The sequence below is a fragment of the Dendronephthya gigantea genome, unplaced genomic scaffold, assembly GCF_004324835.1.
Source record: "Dendronephthya gigantea isolate DGI-Jeju-01 unplaced genomic scaffold, DenGig_1.0 000013F, whole genome shotgun sequence".
NCBI classification, from domain to species: domain Eukaryota; kingdom Metazoa; phylum Cnidaria; class Anthozoa; order Malacalcyonacea; family Nephtheidae; genus Dendronephthya; species Dendronephthya gigantea.
In genome coordinates this window covers 835,304-861,448 of record NW_021163023.1, presented here as the reverse complement: position 1 = coordinate 861,448, position 26,145 = coordinate 835,304, and the positions used below count along the sequence as shown (strand labels likewise).

The 26,145-nt window shown below is 39.8% G+C and overlaps 3 protein-coding genes across 4 annotated transcripts; all 3 read right to left on the bottom strand.

Moving 5' to 3' along the window:
- Positions 1 to 193: 193 nt before the first annotated feature.
- On the bottom strand, positions 194 to 26,106 carry LOC114519653 (TATA-binding protein-associated factor 172-like). Of its 2 annotated transcripts, none has more exons than XM_028539822.1 (42): positions 25,974 to 26,106; positions 25,757 to 25,880; positions 25,445 to 25,559; positions 24,754 to 24,903; positions 24,348 to 24,520; positions 24,058 to 24,212; positions 23,599 to 23,725; positions 23,463 to 23,531; positions 23,035 to 23,124; positions 22,828 to 22,923; positions 22,173 to 22,487; positions 21,719 to 21,991; positions 21,386 to 21,499; positions 20,639 to 20,788; positions 20,306 to 20,415; positions 20,035 to 20,200; positions 19,605 to 19,715; positions 19,475 to 19,533; positions 19,256 to 19,340; positions 18,903 to 18,979; positions 18,606 to 18,723; positions 18,111 to 18,347; positions 17,836 to 17,934; positions 17,293 to 17,443; positions 16,569 to 16,675; positions 16,236 to 16,437; positions 15,733 to 15,881; positions 14,898 to 15,047; positions 14,616 to 14,676; positions 14,213 to 14,289; positions 13,518 to 13,666; positions 13,122 to 13,199; positions 11,980 to 12,043; positions 11,829 to 11,894; positions 11,222 to 11,363; positions 10,849 to 10,979; positions 4,120 to 4,233; positions 3,487 to 3,635; positions 2,652 to 2,789; positions 2,399 to 2,476; positions 1,808 to 2,029; positions 194 to 1,241 (listed from the first exon to the last, which is right to left on the bottom strand). In XM_028539822.1, exons 1-42 carry the CDS (start codon positions 25,982 to 25,984, stop codon positions 986 to 988), a joined length of 5,508 nt encoding a protein of 1,835 aa, XP_028395623.1. In that variant the 5' UTR covers positions 25,985 to 26,106; the 3' UTR covers positions 194 to 985. The 2 variants fall into 2 exon arrangements, with proteins under 2 accessions (XP_028395623.1, XP_028395624.1); XM_028539823.1 differs by having other exon boundaries at positions 13,518 to 13,663.
- LOC114519655 (actin, cytoplasmic-like) lies at positions 5,112 to 6,932 on the bottom strand. Its single transcript, XM_028539825.1, has 3 exons — positions 6,449 to 6,932; positions 6,266 to 6,376; positions 5,112 to 6,052 (listed from the first exon to the last, which is right to left on the bottom strand). Exons 1-3 carry the CDS (start codon positions 6,698 to 6,700, stop codon positions 5,285 to 5,287), a joined length of 1,131 nt encoding a protein of 376 aa, XP_028395626.1. The 5' UTR covers positions 6,701 to 6,932; the 3' UTR covers positions 5,112 to 5,284.
- On the bottom strand, positions 7,216 to 9,596 carry LOC114519654 (actin, nonmuscle-like). The gene is made up of 3 exons (XM_028539824.1): positions 9,075 to 9,596; positions 8,884 to 8,994; positions 7,216 to 8,524 (listed from the first exon to the last, which is right to left on the bottom strand). The coding sequence occupies exons 1-3, from the start codon at positions 9,324 to 9,326 to the stop codon at positions 7,751 to 7,753; spliced, it is 1,137 nt and encodes a 378-aa protein (XP_028395625.1). The 5' UTR covers positions 9,327 to 9,596; the 3' UTR covers positions 7,216 to 7,750.
- Positions 26,107 to 26,145: the final 39 nt, after the last annotated feature.

Genomic DNA, 26,145 nt, shown 5'->3' with positions numbered 1-26,145 from the left:
AAATTCGACAGTTCTGACTTCTGAACTAATGAGTGTTGTCGAATCTAATAAAACTTCTCACACACGTAAGATGAGATTTATAAAAACTGCCTAAATTGTTTAAAACTAAATACTCAAGTTTTCTTGTATTTTTTTGGAATTTGCTTAACCACATTTGATGACAAACTATTTGAACAAGTAAGTGCATGCACGCTCTTCCCATATTTAGCGATTAATTGAGTGTTTCAATTCTAACGATTTGAAGTTCCGAATCCTGCAATAAATTTTCAGAACAACGGTAACGCTTTATACTACTAGAGTATAAAAACAAATTTTAGTAAAAAAACAAGACAGACTTCAAGATCAAATAAGCCATCTTTTCTAAGGTTAAATTCGCCCAGGATAATGGTTCTATCATACTGAACAATGCCAATGGTTCTATCATTTTGAACTTTACAGAACCATGCAGTTTCGCCTGTAGAAATTAAACAGTTCTTAATTCTTAAAAGTACTTATGACACCGGCGAGTGTACAAGCGATACTTACAACCCAGTCATAAGATCCGTTTACGCTTGCGATTTTTGCTGCGACTTTATGCCAGTTATTAGTTTCGAATGCTCTGATATGCACGAGCTCTTATTTGAACATCAGTAACTAAATCACTCGTTCACATATATCAAAAGACGGGCCTATAAGGCCTGCTGTGTAAGGCAAGTAAGGCCTGCGATTTTTTCTTTTGATAGATGTGAACGAGTGAATCAGTTACTGATGTTCAAATAAAAGTTCTTATACATGAGAGCATTCGTAAATAATTACTCGTTCACATCTATCAAAAGAAGAAAATCGCAGCAAAAATCGCAAGCGTAAAAACGGGCAAATAAACATTTGAGGTGAAATGACGTGTCACTCACAGAAGCTTTAAATGCATTGCAATCCTGTAGTTTACGGTCGTTTAATGAATTAAGGTTATGAAGAAGATACCTTGAGAATAGTCTTGGATTCTTTGTTACGTTGTCAGTTTATTTATAAAACTGTTTAAATCATATTCCTGTTCGTAAAGTTCTTGTTCCCACAGCTCACCCAAGTTGTCTAAAACGTCAGACATGGACGCTTTGCCAGAAGATTTGTTTGATGCGGCTTTTTTGTCTTTCTTGTTGTCGACTGTGAAAAGGTCCAACACTTGTGAGGTGTCCATCGCTGCAAAACTTGAATTCTCTTGCGTGATGACTGTGTTGGCGATATTTAGTTTAAATTTCTGAAGTCTAGAAGGATGAAAGTTGACAATCTGTTCGCAAATGAGTTACGAAATATTTTTCCCCAGAGATCCAGTAGCTTTAACTAGCTTTATCTATACTGGATAGCTCTATCAGTTTTAAACTATTCTCCTTAAAGGTCCAGTATAAGGATCGTGATCCAGTGATACTACAGAAGAAAACGTAAACTAAACTAACTTTATTTATACTCTTCCTAGAGATCCAGTAAGGATAATCTCTTATTCATCCAGTGTTACTACAGGAGGAAATCTAAACTAAACAAACTTTATTTATACTGGATAGCTCTATCAGTTCTAAACTGTTCTTCCTAGAGTTCCAGTAAGGATCATCTCTTATTGATCCAGTGTTACTACAGGAGGAAATCTAAACTAAACAAACTTTATTTATACTGGATAGCTCTATCAGTTCTAAACTGTTCTTCCTAGAGTTCCAGTAAGGATCATCTCTTATTGATCCAGTGTTACTACTACTGGAGGAAATCTAAAAAAAAACAAACTTTATTTATACTAGATAGCTCTATCAGTTCTAAACTCTGCTTTCCAATAAATCTGTACCCCATAATTTTTTCTTCCAATGTTCCTCTTGTTATTAATCGATAAACATTAACAACTTTCTTCTGGCCAATACGATGAGCCCTGTCCATTGCCTGCGCATCCTTCATTGGGTTCCAGTCATGCTCAACGAAGATCACGGTATCAGCACCGGTCAAATTCAAACCCAGGCCTCCGACGTGTGTTGTCAATAGTAGAACGTCAATGGACGGATCATCGTTGAATCTACAGAACATAGGTATACCAAGATTACGAAAGAACACAGAATCTCCCACGCCACCCTGGTTAGTAATAGTAGTGCTTAAGGGTAGTTTACAGTGAAGCACGGGGATAGCAGAGTACCCGAGGGGATCAAGAGGGATATTAGAGTACCCAAGAGGATTGGGGAGGGATATCAGAGCACAAGAAGGGACGGGTGAGGGATATCAGAATATCAGAGAGGATTAGGAACGAATCGTCATATATACAATGATGAAGCACCATATGATATTTTATCATTCCAAAATTTGCGGGAAGCTTGTGTCTCTATTTGAAAATATCAAACACAAAGTTTTTAAAAGATTTATAAAATACACTTCACTCGAGCATCTATACCTTTGAACAAGAGAATGCCGCTGACCAGCAGGGGTGCTGCCATCCAAACGCAGATACGTCACAGTTGGCATATGACACCTGAAAAACAAAAAACTCACGAGTTTTCATCACTCATAGTTTTCATCAAGTAAAACTTGAAACAATTGCCTTGCTTTTGGTTTTCCCCCCACACATGTAGCTGCATCTTTCGAAGACCATGTGCTCGTGGTATACCCCCCCCCCCAGGTTCAAATCACGTAAAGTCAATTCGTACTTGAATAGATCTTGTTCAATGATATCCAACATGCTCTTGAACTGGCAAAACAACAGAACGCGATGCTGGGAAACTACGGAGTCTGTAACATCATCTGACGTGTGCGAAACACCGATACCACAATCTTGAAGCAATTGTCTGAGAAGAAAAGAAAAACAGTTTAAGCCTCTCCATCAGAGTTGCAAAAAGAGTTCAACCTTCCTCCGGTAGGATTTCAAGTTTTGATGACGTTACGTCACTAAGTCAAGTGGCAACCAGCATAAAGAAATATTTGGTTTTTTGGTACATGCATGTGATCAATTAGAGTGTTCAACTTAGAACCTTCCTCACAAACCTCATTCAAACCAAACCTTTCTCCGGGTGGCACCCGCGCACCCGCAGCTTTTTTGCAACTCTGCTCTCCATACACATCTTTTTATAAAAAACTCCTCCTAATAGAAAATTCCCGAATTTGTTCTCGGGCAATGAAAACCATCCCACAAACAATAGATTACGTTGCCCGCCTCGTTTCCAAGTTATTGTTCTGTTTGCACTCAAGCAAATTCGGAAAGTGTCTATTCTTCTCTTATACACAAATGTGGTGCATCACACGGCTGTTCTAAAGGCCCGTTCAACGATCCAACTTTGTCAGATCCAATTCACTTCTGACGTATGGAATGTAGTTTGTTATTGGTAAAGCAGTACTGCATTGGTTTTAGTCGATTTCCTGCCCATATACTTCGCAAGTGAACAGAGTATAAAACATCCGTCAGAAGTGAATTGCATCCGACAAAATTGGATTGTGTGAACAGACGTTGACAATAGCAAAAAGTGGGGAATCATGGAATAGTTTTACCTTAAAGCAACCAGTTTGCTGGCGTTGCTGATATCGTGAAGTGACGTGGATTGTTGTTTTAACTGCGCTGTGATTCGTTGGTACTCTGGATGAGATGCAGTCAGTACCAGAGCTGGATGGTTGCAAACTTTTCTCAAGTATTGAAGAGCCTGGAAGGTTGACAGAAAAATCATATTATAGAAGAATGAGCTCTCGTCTGCGTTTGCAAGTTTTGCTGTAATTTCAGACGCTATTTTCGTCTTTTGATGGATGTGAATGAGTCAGTTATGGGGTGCATATAAGGACATTTGTGCATCTAAGCATTCATAACTATTTCTTCGTTTGCATCCATCAAAAGAGGAAAATCGCGCTGATAATTACAGCAAAAGTTCAAGTGTAAATGGGTCTATATACACACGAATGAAACCTCACAACCTGACGTCCTACTGGCCGAAAAAATCAAGGGCAGAATACTTTCACCAAATTCACGAGTACAAATCGTACAAATTTGCCAAACTTTCCTAGATTCAAATGTTCCTTGGGGTGGGAATAGCTGCCTCCCCCCCCGCATCCCCCCCCGCACGCCTATATGGTATACTATAAGTGAAACCACGAGAGAAATAAAGGAGGGATAAATCATCGTTAAAGAGTCACCTGGAAGACGTGAGGTGGACCTTTCTTCTTTTCTTTCCTCTCCCCATCCTCTGCTAAACTGTTCTCCATGTCTTGCTTCGCTTTGCTCTTCGCAAAATCTTCGTACAGTTGAAGCTGAAACCAGAAGAAAAAACAAGATTAAAGGCGGCGATGGAAACTTGACAAACGCCAATATTGCACGGAGCTTGCGATATTAAAGCCTAGTTAGACTACACGTTGAGTGGTATGCAATCATCATTCTGACGAATGCAAAAGAGGGCCTTTGGCACAATCTTCATTCAATTTTGTTCAGGTTAGAATTTAAAGTCTCACGTTTGTATGTGTGTTCATACGTTCACATACGCCAGGGTAAGAATCGTATAGGACAAATCGCATAGTGCCTTTACAAAGAAATTCATGATATGCAAGGAAGAGAGTAATTCCATGCAGCTCTAGGTTGAAATAGGCAGGGAAAATGAAATCTTACATCACAGCTAGGAAAAGCATCTCAGAACGAGTAAAACTGCAAAGTTTGATTAATAAAACGGCGAGGCTGAATTGCGTGATTATTTACATATTAGATTTAAAGTCGTTAAATATGAAAAGTATAGCCCTGCAAAGTTTACAAATCTTTAATTAATATTAAATTAACCTCTTTTGGCTAAATAATGGCTACTTTTATAGTCAGCAGAATTTAAAATCCTGTTAAGTGGTGACGTCCGACGCCCTAAACCTTATATTATTTTATTATATAACTTCATTTGCTCCTTTTAAAGTTTGTCAATCGGCTTTTTCAAATTTATACCTTGCTCCGACTATAAACATTTATTAAACATTTTTGTGGAAACATCGCCATGAGCAAAAACAATTCACATGGTGTTTTCACAAACAAACGTCCAAAATTATATATCGCCATGAAAGCTCTCATAAAACTTCATTTTCACTTTGCTATTTAGCTTTGACTGGTGGTCGTGGCCTAGACTCAATACACATGTTTACTGCTTTACAGTTACCTATACAACCAATGATAACTATAACCACATGATTCCGTGAACAATGGATGGTCCAGTCGTCGTATTCTTTTTTACGATCCACATCTGTTTTAAGGTGGTAACGTTTGAAAATTTCTGGAAAAAAATAACTTCCCGTAATTGCAAACTACTGGTGGTTTTTCGTTAAATGTCAGTTAGAAACATTTTGCGTGAACAATGAAAGGTCCAGATTCGTCGTATTCGGCTTTTGAGATGCACATCTTTTTAAAGGAAGAAAGAGAGGCCAAGATCGAGCCACCAATCCAGGTGGAGTACTTTCTTTCAGGTGAAGCGTCAGCGATCACCTTGATCTTCATTGTCGGTGGAGCAAGGAGTGTAATTTCTTTCTGCATTCTGTCGGCAATACCAGGGAACATGTTGGAACCACCAGACAACACGATGTTAGCGAAGAGATCTTTCCTGATATCAACATCGCACCTCATGATTGAGTTATAGCAGGCTTCGTGGATACCACCCGATATTTCGAGGAAGGATGTTTGGAAGATTGCCTCAGGACATCTGAATCGCTCGTTGCCGATGGTGATAACCTGGCCATCAGGAAGCTCGTAGGCTTTTTCCAAACTTGAACTGCTGGCGGCAGTTTCCATCTCCTGCTCAAAATCTAGGGCAACGTAGGCCAACTTTTCTTTGATGTCACGAACAATCTCCCTTTCGGCAGTTGTGGTGAAAGAGTAACCTCTCTCGGTCAAGATTTTCATTAGGTATTTAGTAAGATGATGACCAGCCAAATCGAGACGAAAGACTGCATGAGGTAAGGCATGACCTTCATAGATTGGTACGGTGTAGGACATACCACCACCACTGTCAAAGACGAATCCTGTGGTAGGACCAGAAGCATACAGGGATAACACAGCCGAGATAGCTACATACATGGCTGGAGTGTTAAAAGTCTCGAACATGATCTAAAACAATAAATATACAAATTGGTTCTTTCTTTGCCAATCACAAACTCTTCCAACCAAAAAATTGCTACATGCTACTTTTTGTGAGATGTGCTAATAATAGCACACTGATTAACGGCCGACATTAAAAAAATTGATGGCTTCGAAATTCAAAATGTTGACAATCACATTAAACTCTTCGTACTTACAGTAATGCACGTCACCCGGGCTTACCGAAGTCATTTTTTGACGGTTTAATTTAGGGTTAATCGGTGGCTCTGTGAGAAGTACGGGGTGTTCATCTGGTTGAACTCGGAGTTCGTTGTAGAATGCGTGATGCCATATCTAGAGAAGCACAAAAGTAATAATCAAAGAGAGCGTTTACCACAAGCCGATAAATGAACATCAAAAACCTACCTTTTCCATATCGTCCCAGTTTGTGATGAAGCCGTATTCGATGGGGTATTTCAAGGAAAGGATGCTTCTTTTCTCTTGAGCTTCCTCGCCAACATACGAGTCTTTGTGATCCGAACCAACCATCACACCTTGATGGCGAGGACGACCGACGATGGAGAGGAATACAGCTCTTGGCGCATCGTCTCCGGCAAAACCAGCCTTGCACATACCAGATCCATTATCAACAACTAATGCCGCAACGTCGTCTTCCATTTTTACAGCAAAAGTTTAAAGCTATGGCTACATGCGTTTTCTACAGTACTGTTTAACAAATACAAGATATAAAGAATCTTTGAAAGCAGAAGCGCCATCCACTGCGCATCGGTTCTGCGCACAACATTCTATTTTCGGAAAATTTCGGAAGCGATTATAATCTTGCCTCGGTTATTCATGTTGCACAGGTGGAACTATGGAGGCATCACAAGATAAATAACAGGGATTCTTCTTTTACAACAACAGTGAAACTTAAAACCATGCACGCAAATGCAAAGCACGTAGTAGCTAGCTGATATTGCAGTTTCAGGCTGTAAAACAGCAATCACTTTGCATCCGCTCTTATGTCGTCAAGGACTCAACAAGCCGTGAAATTGCCTCATTTGAAGGCGTCGTGAGAATGGCAACGCTGTTCTGGGGCCACAAGTTATGCATTTATATTTTACGCAAATCAGCATTATAAGCTGCTATGTAAAATTTCAGTAAATAAACTATCTATAACTATCTGTCTAACATAGGGTATTATCTCTTTGTTTTGCAAGCGCGTTGTCAAGCTGGCGTCGTCACTAATTTTAAACTCCTTAATGTGTTTACGTGTAAAACAAGATAATGTGTTTACGAACCAATGGATAATTTTTCAAGCAACGCCTTCTTTTGAGTGATGTGAACGAGTGAGTTGGCGTAATGAGTGAACAGTTCATATGTGCATTATTATATACACACAAGCGCTGGATATGAGCTAACGTGCAATCTGATTGGCTCTCTGTGCTAAGAACCTCCGATTTCTAGCTGATATTGCAGTTTCATATAAGCTGCAAAACAGCCATCAATTTGCAGCTTCTTTCATGTCGTAATATGACCCACTTTAGATGAAAGTGACGTTGGTTTACAGTTACATATACAACCTATGTACTATAACTACTTAATTCGGTGAACGACGGACGGTCCAGATTTATCGTATTCTTTTTTGAGATCCACATCTGTTCGAAGGTGGAAACTTTGGAAAAAAATTGTAACTGCAAACTACTGATGTTTTTGATAAAGCGTCACTTAGAAGCATTTTCTGTGGACTATGGAAGGTCCAGCTTCGTCGTATTCAGCTTTCGAGATGCACATATTTTCAAAGGTAGAAAGAGAGGCCACCATGGAGCCTCCGATCCAGGCAGAGTACTTTCTTTCAGGTGGAGCGATCACCTTGATCTTCATTTTTCGTGGAGCAAGGAGCGTAATTTCCCTCTGCAGCCTCTCAGCAATACCAGGAAACATGGTGGAACCACCAGACAACACGATGTTACCGTAGAGATCATCCCAGATGTCGCCATCGCACTTCATGATGGAGTTATAGCAGGTCTCGTGGATACCAGCCGATTCCATTCCGAGGAATGATGGTTGGAAGAGTGCCTCCGGACATCGGAATCGCTCGTTTCCGATGGTGATAACCTGGCCATCAGGAAGCTCGTAGGTTTTCTCAAAATGCTGTTTCCCCGAACTGTTGGCGGCAGCTTCCATCTCCAGCTCAAAATCTAAAGCAACGTAGGTCAACTTTTCCTTGATATCTTTGAGGATTTCCCTTTCGGCAGTTGTGGTGAAAGAGTAACCTCTCTCAGTCAAGATCATCGTCAGGTAATCAGCCAGATGAATACCAGCCAAATCGAAACGAAGGATTGCATGAGGTAAAGCATAAGCTTCGTATACTGGCACAGCGTGGGAGACACCATCACCACTGTCAAACACGAATCCTGTGACACGACCAGAAGCATAGAGGGATAACACAGCCGGGATAGTTACGTACATAGCTGGGGTGTTAAATGTCTCAAACATGATCTAAAAAAATTATTATATACAAATTAGTTCTTTCTTTGCCAATCACAAACTCTTCCAACCAAAAAGCTGCTACTTTTGTGACATGTGCTAATAATAGCACACCGTTTAACGGCCGATATAAAAAAAAATTATGGCTTCGAAATTCGAAATGTTGATATTCACATTAAACACTGTTTTAGCCAGATTATTTCCTAAATAATTCGCCTGATTGTTTTGAATTGTGAACACTTAATTGTGAACTCATTTATTCAAGTGCTCGCAATTCAAAAGAAACACGCGAAATATTTCGCATTTCGCCGAAAAAAAGTGCTCGTGGAATCAGGCCCTTATGTACCTCAGCTAGTGCGCTCCTTGCTTACCGAAGTAATTTTTTCACGGTTGGCTTTAGGGTTAAACGGTGCCTCTGTGTGAAGTACGGGATATTCTTCTGGTGCAACTCGGAGTTCGTTGTAGAATGTGTGATGCCATATCTATAGAAGAACAAAAATAATAATTAAAGAGAGCGTTTACCACAAGCCGATACGACGATAAATGAACATCAAAGACCGACCTTTTCCATATCGTCCCAGTTTGTGACGATGCCGTGTTCGATGGGGTATTTTAAGGACAGGATGCTTCCTTTTTCTTGAGCTTCATCGCCAACATACGAGTCTTTGTTACCCGAACCAACCATCACACCTTGATGGCGAGGACGACCGACGATGGAGGGGAATACAGCTCTTGGCGCATCGTCTCCAGCAAAACCAGCCTTGCACATACCAGATCCATTATCAATAACTAATGCTGCAACGTCGTCATCCATTTTTACAACAAAAGTTTAAAGCTATGGCTATGCGTTTTCTACAATATTGTTTAACAAATACAAGCTATAAAGAATCTTTGAAAGCAGAAGCGCTATCCACTGCGCATCGGTTCTGCGCATAACATTCGGAAGCGATTATAATCTTGCCTCGGTTATTCATGTTGCACAGGTGGAACTATGGAGGCATCACAAGATATATAACAGGGATTCTTCTTTTACAACGACAGTGAAACAAGAAATTTAAACCCATGCATGCAAAGCACGTAGTAGCTAGCTGATATTGCAGTTTCAGGCTGTAAAACAGCAATCACTTTGCATCTGCTCTTACGTCGTTAAGGACTCAACAAGCCGTGAATTTGCCTCATTTGAAGGCGTCGTGAGAATGGCAATGCTGTTCTGGGGCCACAAGTTATGCATTTATATTTTTTTTATAATTCAGCACTATAAGCTGTTATGTAAAATAGCATAAAAAATCTTTCTAACGTAGCCATTGTGCGTTTCCTCTTTGTTTTGAAAGCGCGTTGTCAAGCTGGCGTCGTCATAAATCTTAAACTGTGTTTACGTGTAAAACATAATGTGTTTAGGAACCCATGGATAATTTTTCAAGTGTTTAGTCACCTTCAACAGCAAACGTTAATAAAATCCGTTCACCAGAAGAGAAGAGGGGGAAGAGAAGTATTCTGCAGTTGTGGGGGAAATGCGAAGACTGCAGCCAAATACGCCACTCCTTCGCTATCAGTTTTCGCTCCCCCGGGCGAAAGAAGCTTACTGTAATTCAGTAATTGGGGGGTGTATATTCATATATTCATGTTCAAAAACCGTAATAACATTCGCTTGTCACGATATCTTCGTTTGGCTTATGCGATGGTTAGTAGGAAATGCTTATTAGTTTAATGACTTTGATCATAGGTTTGATAGATTTGGTATCTTTTTTTCGATCTCTGACAGTAAACTTTAGACTACCTTTTTAATAGCTACAAAATTTTACCCACTCCGGAAGCAATCCGGTATAGTGTTAAGTCCGCACATGTGAGCTATCAGCTGAGCAGCTTGAACTATCGACCTCGCGAGGCAGCCCATCCGCACACGTGAGAAAACCATCCGCACACGTGAGAAAACCATCCGCACACGTGAGAAAACCATCCGCACACGTGAGAAAACCATCCACACACGTGAGAAAACCATCCGCACACGTGAGGAAACCATCCACACACGTGAGAAAACCATCCGCACACGTGAGAAAACCATCCGCACACGTGGGAAACTTGCCCTTCGAGGCGAAATCCTCTTGAAAACTATCCGCTCACGAGAGAAACTTGCTGAGCTACAACCTCGCGAGGTCGTGAGCTCAGCTGATAGCTCTCGTGTGCGGCGGGCTTTCATGAGGAATTCGCCTCGAGAGTATTGAATAAAAATACTTTTCATTTTTCGCTGAAATGCATGTCTCTCTGATAGATTTGAAATTCGAAAGGCCCCGAATTCCAATTTTACCACGGGAGAGAAAAGACAGATGAATTCTTACCTGTAGTGGTGATAGCTCGCAGTAGTAATCCTGGATGATTTTCGGTGGTAAATCCTGCAAGACGTCTTCCTTCATTCTTCTCAACAAGAATGGCAAAACTTGGCGATGCAAACCCTCCATTGCCAAGGCACCTTCGAAAATAGAAAATACTACCATTATTTCCGAATGTAGCAAATATCCTAATTAGCAAATAATTAGGTGAATTAGAATTAGCAATTAGAACAATTTATCGAGCAATAGACCTTTCCAACTTGTATGCAAATTACCCATTTCAAATCACATGGTTTGAAATGGTTAAATTTTATTGGCTATTCCATTGTCACAACATCTGACATGGGTAATTTGCATACAAGCTGAAAAGTTCTAATCGAACCTTCTTCTTGTTCTTTCGAAGAGGACTTGGCATCTCTGCTCATCAAGATTGGTTTTCCGTATTGAGTTTGAAATTTCTTCTCGCTGCCCAGAAAGCCGGGCATGAGGAAATCGAATAACGACCACAATTCAAGCACGTTATTCTACAGAGAAAAAAAATATGAAACTCGCAGGGAATTCGCCAAGATGGGGGACTACGATAAGGCAATGTTGGAGGAGAACAGCGGGGGGGGGGGTGAGGGGGCAAGTTAATGTATGGGGGATAGCTAAGGTTTTCGGAGCACTTCTAAACCGCCAAAATTCTTCTCATGATTTCAAAAGTTGACAACAGAGGCGGGGATGAGGGGGACTGTCACCCCTTCCTACGCCTCTAGGGATCCTATTTAGTCTAAAATACACGATTTTCTATATAACTTCTTTTTATTCAACTACCCTTGTAACAGAAAATCACTCAAAAATGTTTTTAAATATCCCAGTGAAAAGCATCCTATTTTAAATCCACGGACAATTATCATTATCATTCTAATTCCCTCCTTTATAGTATATTTCTTATTCACCAAAAATAGTAGAACTAGACTTCACCCGGACTATATGTCGTTGATCTATACCTGGATGGGTGTTCCTGACAGAATCAAGCGATGACTTGCTCTTAATTCCTTGATCACTTTAGACATCTAAATGAAAACACACCGAGGACTTTGAAATAGTTCAACTCTACGATTTAAAACAATTCGACCTAAAAATAATTTCTCAGCAAACCTTGGTTTTCGCATTTTTTATTATATGCCCCTCGTCTAAGACACAGTAGTTCCATGACAGAGACCTAAAATATATGAAACAATTTCTTTCTAAATTGCTTTATCAGTTCTAAACTGTTCTTATCTAGAGTTCCAGTGTTACTACAGGAGGAAACCTGAACTAAACTAACTTTATTTATACTAGATAGCTCTGTCAGTTCTAAACTGTTCTTCCTAGAGGTCCAGTAAGGATCATCTCTTATTGATCCAGTGTTACTACAGGAGGAAACCTGAACTAAACTAACTTTATTTATACTGGATAGCTCTATCAGTTCTAAACTGTTCTTCCTAGAGGTCCAGTAAGGATCATCTCTTATTGATCCAGTGTTACTACAGGAGGAAACCTGAACTAAACTAACTTTATTTATACTGGATAGCTCTATCAGTTCTAAACTGTTCTTCCTAGAGGTCCAGTAAGGATCATCTCTTATTGATCCAGTGTTACTACAGGAGGAAACCTAAACTTAACTAACTTTATTTATACTGGATAGCTCTATCAGTTCTAAACTGTTCTTCCTAGAGGTCCAGTAAGGATCATCTCTTATTGATCCAGTGTTACAACAGGAAGAAACCTAAACTAAACTAACTTTATTTATACTGGATAGCTCTATCAGTTCTAAACTGTTCTTCCTAGAGGTCCAGTAAGGATCATCTCTTATTGATCCAGTGTTACTACAGGAGGAAACCTAAACTTAACTAACTTTATTTATACTGGATAGCTCTATCAGTTCTAAACTGTTCTTCCTAGAGGTCCAGTAAGGATCATCTCTTATTGATCCAGTGTTACAACAGGAAGAAACCTAAACTAAACTAACTTTATTTATACTGGATAGCTCTATCAGTTCTAAACTGTTCTTCCTAGAGGTCCAGTAAGGATCATCTCTTATTGATCCAGTGTTACCACAGGAGGAAACCTAAACTAAACTAACTTTATTTATACTGGATAGCTCTATCAGTTCTAAACTGTTCTTCCTAGAGGTCCAGTAAGGATCATCTCTTATTGATCCAGTATTACTACAGGAGGAAACCTAAACTAAACTAACTTTAGTCCCATCACAACTAAACTATATCTCGATTAGTAAATAAGAAGCACCAACTACTCACTTGAAGAAATCGCTGTCATTTCTAACAATATCATAGGATGCAACAACGAGATTGTGTTTCTTGACTTTGTCTCTTAGCCTTAAACGAGAAACAGAATGGCCTTGCAAGTCTTGTTCCTTTTGACATACTCAGTCTTCAGCAACAAGCGGGGATTTCGTTTTAGACCAATCAGCATATTTGTTTACATTCTAAGTAAGCCAATCAGAATGCACAAATCTTGATTACTTCCGGTAAAAAGTTACATCATTTGCCATTTAACACGAAGTATTAAAAATTTAGGCATTCTGATTGGCTCTGCCTGAAAAAAGTAAACAAATATGCGGATTTGTTCAAAACGAAATTTTGTTGTCTTCAGCTGTAGAAAGAGTACAACAGGTTGTTGCCGTGATTTCTTACCGATATCTTTCACCCGGTGGCCCTGTGTAGTGCAATGGATTCAGATGTTCTTTCGCCACAAATTTCTCCACTTCGTAACACCAATGTCCTGTTAAGGTGGGCGGACAGATCACGAGAGATGGCAGCAGTTGAACATTGCTTCCCTCCTGCTGTGAAGAATGGAATGACTGGGATTAGAGAACCTCTTAGAAGGCTATCCAATATAAATAAAGTTAGTTTAGTTTAGGTTCCCTCCTGTAGTAACATTGGATCTATAAGAGATGATCCTTACTGGACCTCTAAGAAGAACAGTTTAGAACTGATAGAGCTATCCAGTATAAATAAAGTTAGTTTAGTTTAGGTTTCCTCCTGTAGTAACACGGGATCAATAAGAGATGATCCTTACTGGACCTCTAGGAAGAACAGTTTAGAACTGATAGAGTTATACAGTATAGATAAAGTTAGTTTAGTTTAGGTTTCCTTCTGTAGTAAAACTGGATCGATAAGAGATGATCCTTACTGGACTTCTAGGAAGAACAGTTTAGAACTGATAGAGTTATACAGTATAGATAAAGTTAGTTTAGTTTAGGTTTCCTTCTGTAGTAAAACTGGATCGATAAGAGATAAAGCTAGTTCAGCTCAAAGCTAGTTCAAAGTTCTCTCACTACAACTAGATTAATGTGGTAACCCAGATATTGAAAACTTTTTCGTTATACCTTAGACGCCTCTTTCTTCTCCTGATGATCACCAGCCACGATGCAGATAGTTTGCAGTGTTTTTCCCAAACCCATATCTGAAAGAAACCCATGCAATGTGTCAAAGCATTATCACACTATATTTAACACGCGGTATCTAACACGCTGTATTTAACACGCTGTATTTAACACGCTGTATCTAACACGCTGTATTTAACACGCTGTATCTAACACGCTGTATTTAACACGCTGTATTTAACACGCTGTATTTAACACGCTGTATCTAACACGCTGTATTTAACACGCTGTATCTAACACGCTGTATCTAACATGCTGTATTTAACACGCTGTATCTAACACGCTGTATCTAACACGCTGTATTTAACACAGGTTTGAAACAGGAAAGGGATGCAAATTATAATACCATCACAAAGTATTCCATGTAGTTTATATTTTCTTAAAAACGCCAGCCAATTGACGCCATCCTAGAGAAAAAAAGGATGAAAAAATCCAGTTGAATATTAATGTTGTCTTTTAACAGGACTTGCGTCCTCGATCGTTTGATCCGGGCTTATGTTAGGTAAACAAAGAAACGAAAATATATAAGAAAGATTCTAGTCCAGTCATCCCTTTGTCAAACATTTAGTTTAGTTGAAAGGCAATGGAGGAACTGCACAGTCGACTAAACCATAAGCGATATTCTCACCTGTTGATATTTTCTGAGTTCGGCTTTGATGGGAATGGGAACGACAAAATTATCCAACTTAGTTTCGCCAAACAACTGCTTAAGAAAATGTCGTTCCTCGTCGCGTTTTTCGTTGAGAGAAGCCGAGAGCTGTACGGGCTTTGCCGAAGACTACACAGAAGAGAGAAATACAGAAAGAAGTTGGGTAAAGTTTGGAACCTTCACCTGAATGACAGTTGGGACAGACGAAAACCCTTTGCATGTGAAATGCTGTTACAAGGTGGTATTTAACACGTATAGTGCAGGAGCCGGTTGTTCGAAAGGCGTTTAGCTTAAACGGTGGATAAGCCAAAATAAAAAAATACTCTCATAGATCTTGCGAATGACTGAACCTCTATCTTATGCATTTAATATGTACTTCCATTGACAATTAAACTATTTACATCAATAAATTGTTCAATAAATAGATGATTTTGTTTTCCATTGTGAACTTATCCACCGTTTAAGCTAAACGCCTTTCAAACAATCGGCCTCAGTATTGATGGCCAAGTGTGTAATGTTATATATGTGAATGTTTATAATATGTGTGAATGTGTGTTTAAATGACGATATGTAGCATGAAATTTGAAACATATCTTCTGCAAAGATATATTTCATTTAAAAACCCATGTTGGTTATTTCAATGATAACATATTTCAAATGGGGGAACCCCTTTTTCGAGATTGTGTACGAGGAAGCCAATAACCCAACCTTGGTAGCACCTCGTGGCTCCAATCAGTAACACCGATCTTTTAAATAGGTGCGGTGATGAATATTACTCAGAATATAGTTCCTGTCAGCGGTCAAAGTTTCCTACCTCTAAAGGCATCAGGCTTATCAATGTGGCGAAACACTGAGCAGCCAAGAGCCTCACATGCTCGGAATGGTCGCTCATCGCACCCAGTGTTGGTATGATTAATAAAATAACGTAAGGAATAACATCCACCTGGAGACGATTTGTAATATCTGGCAGATACCGTGAAGAAAATGCAACAGTAAAAACAAAATATAAACAAGGCTCTTTCCCTAATCTCAGGTAGTTGATCCAATACGATGCAAAGTACTAGTCCTCTGAAGTTATCTCAATCTCACGTAATCTTAAGTAATCCTAATCTCATGTAGTTGATCCAATACGATACACAGGACTCTAAATCCTCTTAAGTTATCTCAATCTCATATAATCTTAAGTTATCTTAAGTGATCCTAATCTCAGGCAGTTGCAGAAAGGCACGTGCAAAAACGCGACAATGGAAAACAGACCTTAAGCTTCTAAAAACTTTTACTCATCAGAGTAAATTTTGATAGCATATCAAAGGATACAATATATAGTTTCGATAGCGCCTTCTCTGCCATCAGAGTTATTCACATCATTGAGGAGTGGAACAATTTTATTTAACACGACTTCCACAAGTCTTGAAGTGAACACCGTACTCAATGTTCCCAGCACTCTTGAGGTCATATGACGAACGCTGTTGTAGGGATGCTCCAGACATCGTAGAATGGAAGAGATCAGCGTGAACACCTGGATATTTTGACAAGGAAAAGGTTAAATTTAGGGCATTACCATTTCTCTGGACCATCAATTTTGAGATAATGGAAGGTTGATAAATAGAGTCGTGAAGAAATGTCGTTAATTTTAGTTAACCAACTAACCTTTTCCTGTAACGTTTTATTCATCGATGGTGCCAACAATTCAAGAAGTTGTAAGCTGTTGACAATCTCCTGAGCAGACGAGTCATTTTCTCTCAGTGCTTGAAGATCTGTGGAGATTTATGGACAACTTTTAACATACTGGATAGCTCTGTCAGTTCTAACCAGTTCTTCCTAGAGGTCCAGTAATGATCATCTAACTTCATTTATACTGGATAGCTCTGTCAGTTCTAAACTGTTCTTCCTAGAGGTCCAGTAAGGATCATCTAACTTCATTTATACTGGATAGCTCTGTCAGTTCTAAACTGTTCTTCCCAGAGGTCCAATAAGAGTCATCTCTTATTGATCCAGTGTTGCTGCAGGAGGAAACACAAACTAAACTAACTTTATTTATACTGGATAGCTCTATCAGTTCTAAACTGCTTCCTAGAGATCCAGTAAGGATCATCTCACTTCATTTATACTGGGTAGCTCTGTCAGTTTTAAACTGTTCTTCCTAGAGATCCAATAAGAGTCATCTCTAATAAGAGTCATCTCTAATAAGAGTCATCTCTAATAAGAGTCATCTCTTATTGATCCAGTGTTGCTGCAGTAGGAAACACAAACTAAACTAACTTTATTTATACTGGATAACTCAATCAGTTCTAAACTGTTCTTCCTAGAGGTCCAGTAGAAATTATTATTGTGCTTAATGTCAAATGATGTTAGGATGGCTGACCAGACTCACCAGGGACATTATGCAGGTTTCTTTCTAAAGTACCAATCATAATATTCCAGAGTTCCGTGATCTGTTCTGGTAATCGTTCTTCAAAGTGTCTGGTTATATTACGCAACGTTAACTCAGCTCCATTTCTCTGAAGTTTGACGTTCTTCTGGTTCTGAGAAATTTAGAATATGCTGTCAGAATACAGATGGGGAGGTGGGGATATCAGAGGGTGGGGGGACGATAGAGTGGGGGAAGGGTAAAGAGGGGAAGAAGGAGGGTGAAAAAGCAGGAGAGAGAGAAAGTAGACGAGGGAGTAAAGGAGTCGCAAGTGGTGGGAGAGGGGGAAGGAAGGGAAGGAGAGGAAAAAGAAAGAGCGAAGGAGCAAGAGGTGATAGGGACGAGATAGGGCATGAAAAGAAAGGGGAATAAAGGAGTGGCGAGCGGTCGGGAGAAGGCGGCGGGGGGGGGAGAAGAAGGGAGGAGTCGAGGAGAGAGGGGAGGAAGAGAGAGGGAGATGGAAAAGGGGGTACAAAGGAAAGGTAAAGGAGGGGAACCAAAATATACCTCCTCGTCTTTTTGCGAGTTTTTAATAACTGACGAGGGCAAGTCGGTGGCAGCAAGTTTTGAACTTTCTTTTTTCGACGTCGCGTTCGCTGGCTTACTCTAGAACAACACGAAGAAAATTTTAGCTAAATGCCATATTTCATGCTACTAAACACAATATTCACAAAGTCTTTGTTCTGCTGCATTACAATGCTTGGCTAATTGTGAGAATCACTTCATAACAAACCATACGAAATATTTACTCTGAGTAGTCAAACACAGATAACAAAACTTACTTCATTCTGTTTGGCCAGAGTAATAATTCCAGAGTAGCGACTATCGACCGCGTCTCCGTTCGTTGACTGAGCAGCAGTGGCCGCAGAGGGTGTCTGGGGATTGACAGCTACAACAGGGGTCTCGCTAGGATCATTACATGCAAAGGAGCAAAGATTCTTGACAATCTTCGAATTTGGACAAGGAGTCCGATTCAGGCAGAATTCCAAAAGCCTGGTTAGATTACGAGCAGCGTGTTGCTGTAGAGCAGAAGAAAATAGGGAGGTTCAAGATTCACGACAAGGGGGAATTTCGTTTTAGACCAATCAGCAAGTTTGTTTACATTTTCATTAAACCAATCAGAATGTATAAATTTTGACTACTTCCGATAAAAAGCTACATTATTTACAATTCTAAATGAAGTATGAAACGTTTAGGCATTCTGATTGGCTAAGCTTGAAAAATGTAAACAAATATGTGACAGATACGTTGAACAACAGATATGCTGGACAACCTACTTGCATCGCTTGGTCTTCTTCTTTCTTGATGGCGTCCATTAAAGGGCGAATAATTGGATTGAGTTTGGGAGGTAACGACTGCATCGTAACCAGAGCCCCAGCTATCATCGACAGCACCCTGAAATACGAACATTAACGCCAAAGATTAACCCCCAAAAAACGCGCATTTATACAAATCCAATACAATTCACACATTAATCTGAAGAAACAGGGCCCTAGGGGGCGTTCGACCCCCCAGCCCTCTTAGACAGCTGAAATGATGCAATCATTTTGGCGGGAATATTAAGATTACTTTACCGAATGCTGTGTTTTTCAAATTCACGCTGAAGTTGTCCAATTGTAGCCACGAGATGTTTACGTTTGCTCTCGAGAATCTGGGAAAGAAAAATGAATAATACGTTTTGCACCATTTTTTAAGGAAATTTTGACTACCAGGATAAGTGAGTATTAGAGTTTTCTCGCATGACAGAAAGACAACGTTTATTTCTGGATTCATTTAGCAAACGTTCGGTTAATTTCTAACTTGAAATACATTAGTAACATGGTTTGCTAATGTTTTTCCAATTGAGCTACCAGGTCAAGATGGTTTTGAACAGGCGATATTTTGGAACTCAGTCTAGGCGAGGTTAAGCTTGCTAGCACATACATACCTCAACATCCTTTGGATGGAGATTCTTTACAGCTCCTTCAAAAACAGACGTGACCAGTGTTGTGGCAGTCTCAATGGTGTGGTAACTACAAAAAGTAACATATTTCCATCAGCGGTAGGTTGAGATATGTAATATATCGAGTACATAAGCAGTACGCCAAGTGTGCCAAAAGCAGTACGCAAAAAACCTGGGAACGAGGATGATCACGAATGTTCTCACCTGGATTGGTTTAAGGATGACGTATTGATCCCTTTATCTTGGAAAGCAATCTGTAAACTCTGCAAAGGGGTTAAAGGATAATTTTTACTTAAATTCTTACTTTTAAATGCTTGTTTACATATCAACAAACCTGAGAATCAGTTTGTAACCTCGTAAACAACACACCAACTTCGTCGTAAACAACTTGTGCGGTGAGATTTTCGATTAGTTTGGGAGCAAGTGATGACAAATGATTACAACTCTGGAATAAAGAGAGGTGAATGAACAAAAATGCACATAAGATGAAACAATAATATTAGTTTTCAGATCCGAGGACAATAGCAATGATGTCTCACGATGACGTCACCACGGCGATGATGCTATGACGTCATCATGAGATGACGTGTGATGTGATGACGTCATGGTATGATGACGTGTGATGTGATGACGTCCTCTCATCAAGGTATTATGACGTCGTGATGTAATGACGTAATGATTCAATGACGTCATTACGCGATGATGTCATGCCCAAGTGAAGTCACGACAGCAGTTTAATTCATGTTGAAATAACTAAGCATTACCTTATCAAGCGAGGCCCATTCCGTTACGGTCATAGCGGCAACCATGTGTTGAGAACACGAGGTGGACATCAGCGCTCCGTGCAAACATTGGACAAACAGATCCAGCGTCGCTAAGCAACCCTCACTGCCAACGGAGCTCAAATAATACCCGAGGAAACCCAACGCTCTGAAAAAAATATATTCAAGTCTTCTTCAATAGCTTTTATTTGATGCCTTTAAAGATTTACTTAAAACAATGAAAAACTAAAGCCAGGTAATGTCGTCGTCTTACCGTGACGAAGTGTGTCTTGATTGCAGAATAAGAGAGTCGACTTCTGACTGGGTTTTGCCAACTAAAATTCCACCAATATGATCAGTTGTAACAGATTTCTTAGAACCCTCCTGGAACAGAAGTATGTCATGTGTTCTATATTTGTTTTCATAGAGTGATTAAGCCAGTCGAATGTACTGTAAACTGGCATATTCGACCATCACTATTTTTTCATGACTAAGGTCAAGTTTACCATACTCCGGTATATTCGACCATCACGACATTTTTCTATACCACTATCACTACTTTTTTATGACCAAGGTCGAGTATACCATATTCCAGTTTCCAACTGACCTTGAGTTGAACTGGAGCGCTAATGATCCACGCCGGATTAAATGCGGCTGATTTGGGGTACATCGCCATTGACAACCAAATATTTATCCAATGGGACGTAACGACAGCAAGCTGTCTCTCCTGAACGCATTCGATTGTGTGTCTCCACACCTATAAACATGAAGTATACGTCCTCATGAATGCTTTGAGATTGCACGTAAAATAAAAATGAGGTTTGCTTCAAATATTTCTAGCAAAATTTATGAAATCATACAAGTTCATATCGTCCTAACTTATCCATGTTTGATCAACAAGGAGGAATTTCGTTTTAAACTAATCGCCATATTTGTTTACATTTTTCAGGCAAAGCCAATCAGAAAGTCTAAATTTTTAATACTTCATGTAAAATGATACATATTGAAAATTTATGCATTCTGATTGGGTTAGTGAAAATGTAAACAAACTTGCTGATTGGTCTAAAACGAAATTTCCTCTTATTTGTTTGATCTAAGTAAAGGCTCTCACTCAAGGCCTCTTTCCACTCATCGAAATGGCGAACTCGCAAGCTCGCTGCGAGGTTTTTCATACAAAGAAAACGCCTTTAGGTTGATTTTAAGTACATACAAGCGCTCGTAGCGAGCTTGCGAGTCGGTTTTTGCGATGGGTGGACAAAAACCTTAATTCTGACCAAGGTGTTTTTCGCATATCATATCTATCGTTTTCCGACTGTGATTGATCATGAATGTCCCTAATTATCACTCAATGTACCTCGTGTAGTAACGTCAACAGTTGTCCGTCCTGTTCCACCAAGAAACGCTCAAAGAAATGGCGCATGGCAGGTTCGAGGATTGGGGACAACCAACATGGCTGCGTCGTCGTTGCCTGCAGAACACGTAAAATAGAGAGTTATCGGGGGGGTGAAAAAAGTCAAAGTTAGGTGGGGGGGAAGGGCGTCCGCAGTACTTTTTAAACAGAGCAAATGTATCAAATTTTTTTTTAATTCTTTTACCAGAAACTTGATATTAAACACTAGAGTAATCTCAGAAATGAAAAAAATTCCCTAAACCACCAATAAAACCGTATAAAAAGCAATCTCCTTACTTGGTTTAAACGTTTTCTGTAAGCCTCCAAAATGATTTTCAACGTCTGCAAGGTCGCCTTTCTTACGGAGAAGATATTATGCCTTAGGAAGGGCCATAATCTCGGTACAACGCTGTCCAAAGAGACGCCACGCTTTCCAGTGATGGCCTCTTCTGAATGCAAACCAGAGGAAGATACAATGGCGGCTAACAACATCAGGATGCTGCTGGTCGATGCTGAGAGATCGTCCAAGAGGCATAACGAGTCCCAGAGTATCGACAGAATTGTCGGAATCTTAAACGAAACGAAGCGTTGGTTTGAATGTTGTGGATTTTTGTAAAGGCATTAAGGAGAGATGTAGAGGGTGTATATCTTTTCTTATTTATGCTTCTGTTTCCTGAAAAAATGAAACCTGAAAAAAATCAAAATCCAGCCCAAACTGTCTTAAAACAACGTCTCAGACCCAGGCCCTTACCTTATCACCCATGCTGAGCATCTGATCGACGACGGGCAACATGGCGGTGGCCGACACCGCTCTGACGTCATCATCACAGTCTTCGAGTCCACCAATCAGCGGCGATAATACAACCGGTAGTAGTTCACGTGTCATATCCTTTCGGACGGCCAGCAAGTACTTGATGCCCAGGAGACCGCCATGGCGAACTTGCCACTCGTTCTGAGCGTGCAACGTCAGCAATATTTTCAAGATACTTTTCACGGCTGTCGGGTTCATTAGCTTCACAACCACTCCAAGGGTCTGGGCACAAGTCTCCCGCACTGGTGCTACCACCTAGAGCAAATACCACAGTTACATTGATCTGATAGTATACTGGATGAAGCAACTATATATCACTTAGACACTGATCTGTCAATACACTGGTATACTAATTCTATAATAGTTGTTTATAAGATCAGTGCTGTTATAGTTGTTCATCCAGTGTATAAGATCAGTGCTAGCTAACAGTGAGCAATCGTTATTGTTGCTGGTCATTGACCGCAAAATGCTTTGTGCAACACTGGATCGCTTAGCATCGCAGATAAAAACCAGGCTTAACACTTTTAATAAATAATGATTTAAACCATGCAAAACCTCTGTTTTTAAATGCATGTTTAGTCTGAGATGACCTTACTTCATCCGTGACAAAATCTCCAAAACGATCCAGGGCAAACACACACAACAACTTCAAGGACATATCTTCAAGCCATAATTCATTGGCCGTAGGCATCTGCAGGGAGCGAAAAATTATGAAAATCTTAGTCATCTTAGAGAATAGCGCAGGAGATAATCGAACTCCCCCTCACCCTCACCTCATCCTCTCCCCCCCACACACACGTACCTCTTCAGCGGGCATATCTGTTCTCATACCAGCACCAGTTCCGTGAATTCTCACGATGTGTCTCAAACCAGTCGCAGCCCCGTGGCGGACCTAGGATAGAATAGACCCTTTCGGTAATCAAAGTACCTCAGAACTTTACCGTTTCCAGTTTAGAACCACTTTAAATGAAACGGATTCCAAGTTTTACTTTCACGAGCTATGTGCAAAGATGTAAAACATCCTTCTTCAACACATGCGTCAAAAATAATTTTTCATTTTGACCAATAAATGTGGAAACAAGCCATAACACGAGAATGAGGTCCGAGGGCCAAAACCTGACCCTCGTTTATTGGAGTTCACTTAGCCCATAAAACATGGTGGAAGGAAAAGCCCACAAGAGTTATGATATATTTATGTATTGAATTAACAGGTCAAAAATACTCGCTTACCTCCCAAGATGGATGAAAGATTTCATGGCAAAGTTCCTGACAAAAAGTTGTAAACGGCCACTCAACTTCCTGAAGAACCGAAAAAAGGTGAATAAATAAAATAAAATGGTAATAAATAAAATCATATTACACACACCTCTTCAATCCATGACGTCGTATCTCTGACAGAATCGACCACAATCTTATCAGGATCTTCAGGCTGATCAACGACCACTTGTGACGTATGTTTCATCTTCTTCTCTGGCGGCCCGTCTTTCTCTTCTCTGTTTGAAACGAAAATTTTCCATTTTGAGCAATTGCCATAGTAATCCTAATCCTAACCGTAATCTTAACACAAATCCTATTCCTAACTCTAATCTTAACAAGAACCCGACCTAATCATAACCCTAATCCTGACAAAAACTTTCTTAATCCTGACACAAACTTTCCCTAAATTTTTAACAAATTTCCCCTAACGAAAAACCGTGTTAGACTGTTTTTGGCCTTGACAAAAAAGTATATTCCCGGACTGAAAAAGCGCTTAAATAAGCAAAATTCCGCTGCCAGTTTGACAGCGAAAAATGATAAAATAAGGGAATGCAGGAAAGCCACATACTTGGAAACATTTCCTGGAACGGGAGAATTGTTTTCTTTCGATCTTTGTTTCGCTAAAATCTTGGCTCTTCTTTTTGCTCGATTTTTCTCGCGCGAGCTCATATCAGCCGAAGAGCTTATGGCCGCAATCTCGGCTGCAACAAGCTCCGCTGTCGACTAAAAATCACATAAAAAATAAATATGTTTCATTAAAAGAGATCCCGTAAACACGTAGGGCCAACAATAAAGCTTGCAAAGTGGGCAAATGTGTAACAGAAAAGTGTTTGAAAATGTGTTAATCATTTCTCAAACCTGGCTCTCTTTCGACAGTTGTTTTTGTACGGTCTTCTTGGCAACATTGTGGGCTGGTAATATATCGTCATCGTTCAGTAGGCTCTCCATGCCCGTCTCGAGGCCTGGGACCATGCCGAGACGTTGCCGTAGCAACTGCTGCTGACGTGCTAGTCGTTCCTTGACATCCAGTCCTGCAAGGAAAAGATAAAAACTGTTTTAGAAGTCGTGACTGGTTAATCTGATAGACTTCTCGCATTTGATTGGTTCATGTTCTCTCCCATCGCTGATCTATAGCGCTCGTGATTGGTTAATCAGATGGACTTCTCGTATTTGATTGGTTCATGTTTCCTCAATGGTCGTGGCAGTGATAGCCAAATCTAAACCTTGTTGTTAACATATCTAACATGGTATATTGAATCCTTACCTAACAATTCTTCATCGAAGACGTCGTATTCTTGGCCAGACGAGCCGAGCAAGGCCTCACCATGTCTTAATACATGTGTGATGTCAAATTTATCAAACATAAGAATATCTTTTCCTGAACACGATTCTGATGAAGCAACATCTTGTTCGGCTACAGGAATAATGAGTGACCCAAATCAGGGGGGTTAACCTTTTTCCAACTATGGGGGGAATTCGTATTTTGGTAGATTTTATTCTTTTGGTAGATTTTAATCATTTTTGGTCTGAAATGTTTCCTCAATTATTCTGCCCAAAGCAGGCCCATAGTTGAGAAGGGCTCGAGGGGATACAATATTGTACTCGAATGTCTGTATTGAACTTCAGTTCAATTTTCAGCACTGTACTGTACTCCAATATACTGTACCATACTTAACTGTAAAAGAGGCACATGGTATACTGTACTGAATAATAGCTACACTGCAATGGTTACTGATATGTACTGATATGCTCTGCACAGTAATATCCGGTACTATACTGTACACTATATGTACATTGCTATACATGATATACCATTTTGTACTGCACTGAAATACTCTGCTATACCATGATATACTATAACATTTTCCTATACTATACCATATTATACCATATACTGTACTGTAATGTACTGCACTGTACACTACACAAAGATATTAAACCATATAACACCATACATTTGACAACAAGACCAGTTGGTTCCCACTTTGGTACATTCGATGCAATGGCTTCAATGGCCTCCCCAGCTGCAATTCTTGTGTCCCAGTTACTGCTCTTCAAATGAACGTGAACCTGGATGGATACAAAAAATAAAGTTTTGTCAAACATTTAGGAAACTGGCATCACCATTTAGACCATTATCTTTTTATTGTTTGTTCAAAAGTTCTGATATCTCAACGGGAAAATAACCAATTTGCAACAGGAAAATCAACAATAAATAATTCATATTTATTAATCTGTGTAAAATTCAAGTAAGTTTGTTACTGTACCCTGTTTAGTAAATTATTTAATTCATGTGGATGCAATTTCTGGACTTCGCCGAGTTGTTGAGCAGCAGTTCGTCTTATGACGGGTGTCGAGCCCGTATCTAATAATAGCAAAAGCCTGTCTAGCCTACAAAATGCAACAGATTAACATTTAAGAAAAAAAAATGACATTTCCTGACTTTGACATAAGAAAGTTCGCCATAAAATCGTGGCACTTCACCTTGTTGTCATTTTCAAAACTCTTGCGCGTCATGCAAGGAAGACAGAGCGTAGGATTTCTTATCTCAATCTATTTCTAAAAATTTTCACTGCTTTCTTCCCCGCCATGTTTGTTTCTGAAAAATGTGTACAAAAGAACACGTTATTCACTCCAGAATGAAATAATGAGATCA

What these genes read in the sequence shown, in the direction of transcription:
- LOC114519655 (XM_028539825.1), bottom strand. Translation starts at nt 6,700, where the DNA reads ATGGAAGACGACGTTGCGGCATTAGTTGTTGATAATGGATCTGGTATG. An exon ending in ACTGGGACGATATGGAAAAG is followed by an intron (nt 6,377 to 6,448) that starts GTAGGTTTTTGA and finishes GTGCTTCTCTAG; the next exon opens with ATATGGCATCACGCATTCTA. An exon ending in ACCGTCAAAAAATGACTTCG is followed by an intron (nt 6,053 to 6,265) that starts GTAAGCCCGGGT and finishes TTATTGTTTTAG; the next exon opens with ATCATGTTCGAGACTTTTAA.
- LOC114519654 (XM_028539824.1), bottom strand. Translation starts at nt 9,326, where the DNA reads ATGGATGACGACGTTGCAGCATTAGTTATTGATAATGGATCTGGTATG. An exon ending in ACTGGGACGATATGGAAAAG is followed by an intron (nt 8,995 to 9,074) that starts GTCGGTCTTTGA and finishes GTTCTTCTATAG; the next exon opens with ATATGGCATCACACATTCTA. An exon ending in ACCGTGAAAAAATTACTTCG is followed by an intron (nt 8,525 to 8,883) that starts GTAAGCAAGGAG and finishes TAATTTTTTTAG; the next exon opens with ATCATGTTTGAGACATTTAA.
- LOC114519653 (XM_028539822.1), bottom strand. An exon ending in CGACGTCATGGATTGAAGAG is followed by an intron (nt 23,532 to 23,598) that starts GTGTGTGTAATA and finishes TCGGTTCTTCAG; the next exon opens with GAAGTTGAGTGGCCGTTTAC. An exon ending in TCTTTCATCCATCTTGGGAG is followed by an intron (nt 23,125 to 23,462) that starts GTAAGCGAGTAT and finishes ATTCTATCCTAG; the next exon opens with GTCCGCCACGGGGCTGCGAC.